Source organism: Engraulis encrasicolus, chromosome 20, assembly GCF_034702125.1.
Source record: "Engraulis encrasicolus isolate BLACKSEA-1 chromosome 20, IST_EnEncr_1.0, whole genome shotgun sequence".
Lineage (NCBI taxonomy): Eukaryota > Metazoa > Chordata > Actinopteri > Clupeiformes > Engraulidae > Engraulis > Engraulis encrasicolus.
This window is the reverse complement of record NC_085876.1, coordinates 44,859,529-44,866,085: the sequence shown is the minus strand read 5'-3', so window position 1 is coordinate 44,866,085 and position 6,557 is coordinate 44,859,529. Positions and strand designations below refer to the sequence as shown.

Below are 6,557 nucleotides of genomic sequence, written 5' to 3'. Positions count from 1 at the left end.
CCATTTGTTAGCTTGTGTGTGTCTGTGCAGGTTACTGAGTCACGTGGAGTGCCTGCTGCTAGTACATTTTTGTCTCAAACAAAAACAGGTGCAGGCCTATCGAATGACCTGTTCATCTCCCCGAAAGATGGGCCGGGCCGTAAAACCATTAAGCATCTGGTTGAAATGAAACGCTTCCTCATCCACATCATGTTATATAATATGATAACGTGACTTGTGTGTCTGCATGTAGGCTACACGTGGGCTCCTGTCCAGTGTTGACAGATTGGACTGTTTCCCGCCCAATTGGGCTGCTTAGGATGGCAGTGTGCGGGTAAAAATGGCATTTAGAAGAAAAAACCTGCCTAATTTTTGCCATAGAAATCAATAGAATTGGGCGGGATTTTGTGCTTCTAGACGGGTTTTGAGCAGTTTTTGGGCTGGAAATCATGAGCCTCATCTGGCAACCATGCTCCTGTCTGTTCGAGGAAGACGGACCAGGAGCATGGACATGACTTGTGTATGTGTGTGTTTTTGAAATGTATTAAAAAAAGACCAGATATTTGTGTGTGCGTGTGTGTGTGTGTTTGTGTCTTTGTATGCGTGCAACTGTTTGTGTGTGTGTGTCTGTGTGCCTGCATTTGCTAGTGTGCGTGCATGTGTGTGTGCCTTTGTGTGTATTCGTGCGTGCGTGTGTGTGTGTGTATGCGTGTGTGTGTGTGCGTGCATGCATGTGCATGTAGGGCCCTGCCACAGTAGAGCCAGTGATGGTTGGTGGTGGTGAGACTTCTCCACACCCTCCAGCTTCCTTACGGCTGTCCAACACACGGGAGCAGACAGACAGGCTGGCAGGCAGACAGACATCGAGACAGACAGACAGGGAGACAGGCAGGCAGGCAGTTGTGTTTTCAATTACAGTACTTTTCCTCTTTGCAGGAAAGGAAGTGTGTGTGTGTGTGTGTGTGTGTGCGCGTGTGTGTGCGCGTGTGTGTGAGAGAGAGAGAGAGAGAGAGAGAGAGAGAGAGAGAGAGAGAGAGAGAGAGAGAGGGAGAGAGAGAGCGTGTGTAAGAGTGAGCGTGTGAGAGAGAGAGCGTGTGTGCGCGCGTGCGTGCGTGCGTGTTTGTGCCTGTGTGTGTGTGTGTGTGTGTTTGCATGTGTGTGTGACATAAATTTGGGAGGCGGTGGTGCGAGAGCGTCATTCCCACATCTGCCATGATGGAGTCCAGAGCTGCCTCCTCTCTCCTGCTCCTGCTCGGAGTACTGCTCCTCACCCACCTCTCCAGCCAGCAGGTGCTCAGCAGGAGGAAGATATCCAAGAAAGGTACACAACATTGTTTATTTTCCTTTTATAACAATATTATAGATTTATTTATTTCATATTGCAAGAAGAGGGTATCCAAAAAAGGTACACAACATTGTTTATTTTCCAAGAATCAAGTCCATTTGGAGTGCTACCAGGAACTTAGTAAAAACTTTGTAAAGATGGCGCTCTTTGGTGTTAGGCTTAGGTCATTTTAAAGTTGTAGAATACTACTTTGTTACTACAAAGAAGATGAGGGCCTTGGTATTCTATAACTTTTAAATTGTTTATTTTCCTTTTAGAGCAATATTATATTTTATTTCATATTGCAAGAGGAAGATATCCAAAAAAGGTATACGGGACAATAGCACAGTATCGTTTCTCTAATGTGGTTTCATTTTAATAATATCTATTTATGTGTATGTAGCCTACTGTATATTGTGTCATTGATTATCATAACATCGTTATAATTATGAATTGATTATAATTAATTAGATTATGAAATTATGCTTAAATTATGAATTGGTTACATGGTAATGACCATGTAGTAATGTGTTTGTGAAGGACATCAGTAATGTGCAGTAGGAGACCCTATTGAAAATGAGATGTCACATCTCAAGAGGCACTCCCCGTAAATAAATAAATTAAAATAAAGTAGATGTGTTATAACCTTTTTTCTGCTGTCTGCAGAGTTTGCCTTATATTTTAACCCCATACTTCACGCCATACCAGCAGTATAGTCATTGAAAGGTTAATTACCATAGTATTACTCCACTATAACATAACAGAGGGCCTTTAGTACTGCACTGGTCATTGCCTTTAATAGCAAATTCAGAACGCTGTGTTTTAACTGGTTAAACAGACACAAAAGACACATCTTTTAAGCCACCCTATTGCCAAAAAGCATGAATGTGCTTCATGAGTTTTACATCCCTGCCCACTGTAATGACAACTTTTGAGGATGACTATTACGTATTCTGCACTTTTACAACGTTTTTTTTTACATTATTATTATTTAAACAGAATGCTTTCATTGATGTTGCTCTTCTGTGATTTTTCGCCTCCCTGTGTCTGTGCCTATATCTCTGTGTCTGACCGTGTCTCTCTCCTTCTGAGTAGTTGCCGCTGAGCCCCAGAAAGATGAGGCCATCAAGGACATCCAGAAGCAGATTGATGACATCATGAAGGAGGTGAACCTTTTGAAGGAACAGCAGGCACTGCAGACAGGTATGTGATGTGGTGGGTCTTCACTTATCTTTGAGAATTGAGTTCATTCATTGACGAAGTGAAGCATCCAGTGTAAAGTATTAGACGACAAGGTGTTGAGCGTGCTTCCTGGTCCTTCTATGTGGTGGGTCCTGACCAACATTTTGGAAATGAGGAGTTTTGTTGCAAAACGGTGTATCCACCATTTTTACTTGGATTTTATTATTGGAAATGACTGTCCAGAAGTCCTCTCACCTACAGTATATGTATGTGAATTCTTACCATTCAAATATTTTGAATAAATACTTTTTAAACCTATGTAAAAATCCATTTTGCAATGCAATGGAATGCCCGTGCCCAATACAAAAATGTCACACATTTAACTTTACATCGCTAATGATAATTAATGATAACTTAGTATACAGTATATGTGCTGTAGGTACTAGATCAGACGTGCTCGATCAGATGTACGATGCTACTGTATTTACAGAAATGGCCCCGCAGATGTGTGTGTGTGTGTGTGTGTGTGTGTGTGTGTGTGTGTGTGTGTGTGTGTGTGTGTGTGTGTGTGTGTGTGTGTGTGTGTGTGTGTGTGTGTGTGTGTGTGTGTGTGCACGCGCGCATGTGTGCCTGCGTGCGTGCGTGCGTGCGTCGCTTAAGAGATGTCAGACCTTTTACATAATCCGTCCACATGCAGCCCATATGTGCCCTTTGAAGTGTCCTACAACAGAAGGAAGGCCGTGTTCAGTACCCGTGGTTCTGCCTTGTTAACGGAGACAGGGCCGGATCAAGATGGCCTGGGGCCCCTGGGCTGCTGGTTGCTGTGGGCCCCCCTTGGAAGGCAAACTTTGTGACATAATTACGTGATAGGAATTAAGGATAACATGTCTACCACCAACTGTACCCAACACGGCATTCATTTTTTTCAGTATTGCATCCTGTCACAATTCTGCATTTTTATTCCGCTTTTGGACAATCAGGGGCCCCTTGGCAGGTGGGGGGCCCCTAGGCTGCAGCCATATCTAGCCTGTGCGTTAATACAACCCTGAACGGAGAGGGTCAGGTAAAGGTCCCCTCGCCTCGGCAGACATGTGGAGACGTGTTGTTATTGCAACATCTTGCGTGCATTGCTTAACTAGCCTCAGATGAAAAACCTCTGTTGGGAAACTTAATATAATAAAACAAATATGTGCATCTGCCCTGTCTTAATTTGAAGGGGAAATTGTGTCTAAGAAAATATTCAGAGTTTAAGCATAAAGCCCTCCAAATATTTTTCCCTCTCTTTGTTTCCAATATCTTGCATGCATGCCCTAGCCTGATTTACATCATCTGGCTGCGTTCGACTACGTCACGCGCATATCAGATGGCAAGAGTCAGGTTATGCATGCCCAGGCTTTGGCTTGTAATCTGGCATACAGGGCATTTCCCAGTGGGCATACAGTCTTCAGGAGGCCGATACTGTTGGGTTTTGTTGTAGGCTATTTTGTTTACAGCAGGCTTGTACGACATTCTGAATTGAATGAATTTTAANTCAAAGTAATGCCATAATATGAACACTAGGTGGTGGTGTTCAATTTACTCTCAATGGGTGGTGTAGCTTAAATTCAAAGAAATTCAAGGTAATGACACCACCTAGTGTTCGTATTATGGCATTACTTTGAATTCAAATTCATTCAATTCGGAATGTCGCCTTACAGACCAGCTCACAATTTAGAGGGGACAATTGAGACAATGGTATTTTAAAAAAACAAAAAAACATTTCCATCCTCGTGTTCCCAGTTTGGGGAAAAACTTCAGGGGCCGATAGCCTACTGTTGCGTTTTGTTGCATTTTCTTTACAGATCAGCCCACAATTTAGAGGGCACAAATGAGACAATGGAATAAAAAAATATATACACGTATATATTTCCACTCTTATGTTTCCAGTGTGCTTGAAGGGCACCAAGGTCCTGAGGAAATGCTATCTTGCATGCATGCCCAGGCTTTGGCTTGTAAATCTGGCATACAGGGCATTTCCCAGTGGGCCTACAAGTCCTAACGGGTCAATACTGTTGGGTTTTGTTGTATTTTCTATACAGATCGGCCCACAATTTAGAGGGCACAGTTGAGACAATGGCATGAATATATATATATATATATATATATATATATATATATATATATATATATATATATATTAGTGGTGTGGATTGGCACTGCCCTCACGATCCGATTCGATCACGATTCGGGAGGTAGTAGATCCGATTCGATTCGATTCTATTAGATCCAATCCGATTCGATTCAATTCTACAATGCATTGCAATGCATTACATTTCTACTGAACGCAAAGCAAATGTTCAGCCATGATGAGGAAATACAAGTAGTCAGATACTGAGCAACAATTTATTGGCTGTTTTCTGTATCAGTCTGTATCAGTCTTGCAATGTTTTGAAGTGTTTTTATTTCATTTAACATTCATTTGCTCCCGAAATATCCATGGAAGTAATTGAAACTTAAAAAAATTGCCGGATTGATTCTGGAACTTGCCGGATCTGGATCTGGATCGTCCATGCCCCGGATCGATCCGGATCGCCGAATCGATCATTGTTGACACCACTAATATATATATATATATATATATATATATATATGTACTGTATATATTTCCACTCTTGTGTTTCCAGTTTGCTTGAAGGGCACCAAGGTCCAGGGGAAATGCTACCTGGCCGACCCGGTGAAGAAGCGCTACCACGCGGCCAGCGAGGACTGCATCGCCAAGGGCGGCACGCTGACCACGCCCCTCTCCCTGGACGAGAACGACAAGCTGCAGGACTACGCGCGAGAGAGCATCGGGCCCGACGAGCAGATCTGGCTGGGCATCAACGACATGCTGACCGAGGGCGCCTGGGTGGACCAGACTGGCTCCGCCGTGCGCTACAAGAACTGGGACGCCGGCTTCAAGGGCAACGACGCGACCTTGAACTGCGCCGTGCTGTCCGGCTCCAGTTATGGCAAGTGGCTGGACGAGAACTGCCGCCAGGAGAGGGCGTCGGTGTGCGAGTTTAATATAGTGTAGTTAGTTAACATACTGTACATGTCTTTATAAATGAAGAGTGCCTTAATGCCTTTTTTTCACTGCCGGTTTTCTAGTAGGCCTACAGCTCGACACAGCACGACTCGGCTGCCACTTTTTGCTTGACGATTGAGCTGTGTCGTGCCAATTCGAAAAGCAAAAAGTGGTGGCTGAGTTGTGCTGTGTGGAGCTGTCGGCCTACCAGAAAAATGACAGTGGAAAAGAGGCATGAGAGGCCACACGAACACACACACACACCCCTCTCTGCTTTGTCTCTGGCCTCTGGCATAGGCCATTTCATTTCATGTTATTTCACTGCACCTTGCTTTCACAATGGTGTAATTATCTCCTTCCCGCTGGTATTTCAAAATGACACAGTAGCCGTAATGGGGATGTGTGTTTTGTCCACCCTGTATAATTAGGTCAGAATGGACACCCAAGTGGAGACAATGTGCACTGAAATTGGCATTGGAGTGTATTGTTTTACAATAGTAAACAAGAATAGTAAACAAGAGTGACAATATTTTTGTATCACAGAGAAGAATCTAATCTCTACAACCTTTCAAAAGGGCAAATGCTTATATGTATTTTCTTTATGGCTGTAATTAACTTGAACGATGCTTTTTTCAGAATGCTAGCTTTTTATATAAACAATATATATACTATATATTTGTTTTTTTTGTTGCACTGTTGGAAAACCTTTTAATAAAATAACTATTTGCTGGGCAAATCATCACTGACTTCAAAGTGAAGTTTGTTTTCAGGGACAAAATGCAGATAGTGAAATAAGTGTTCAATCCTTTAACCATAACTCAAACCTCCCTCACTTTCCAGTCCGGGAAGACAATTAAGGTGTTTCCCATGTTAACACGCACACACACACGCACACGCACACGCACAGACACAGACACAGACACAGACACAGACACAGACAGAGACAGAGACAGACACAGACACAGACACAGACACAGACACACACACACACACACAGACACAGACACAGACACAGACACAGACACA

General features: G+C 43.2%; 1 protein-coding gene across 1 annotated transcript; it reads left to right on the top strand.

The window, feature by feature from the left end:
• The first annotated feature begins 1,187 nt into the window (after nucleotides 1-1,187).
• Nucleotides 1,188-5,620, top strand: clec3bb (C-type lectin domain family 3, member Bb). The gene is made up of 3 exons (XM_063184966.1): nucleotides 1,188-1,300; nucleotides 2,399-2,506; nucleotides 5,149-5,620. Exons 1-3 carry the CDS (start codon nucleotides 1,192-1,194, stop codon nucleotides 5,538-5,540), a joined length of 609 nt encoding a protein of 202 aa, XP_063041036.1. The 5' UTR covers nucleotides 1,188-1,191; the 3' UTR covers nucleotides 5,541-5,620.
• The last annotated feature ends 937 nt before the right edge of the window (nucleotides 5,621-6,557 follow it).

Bases quoted from the DNA above. Each gene is read 5' to 3' on its own strand.
- clec3bb (XM_063184966.1), top strand. From the start codon at position 1,192: ATGATGGAGTCCAGAGCTGCCTCCTCTCTCCTGCTCCTGCTCGGAGTA. The intron at 1,301-2,398 runs GTACACAACATT...CCTTCTGAGTAG, and splicing joins GAGGAAGATATCCAAGAAAG to TTGCCGCTGAGCCCCAGAAA. The intron at 2,507-5,148 runs GTATGTGATGTG...TTGTGTTTCCAG, and splicing joins ACAGCAGGCACTGCAGACAG to TTTGCTTGAAGGGCACCAAG.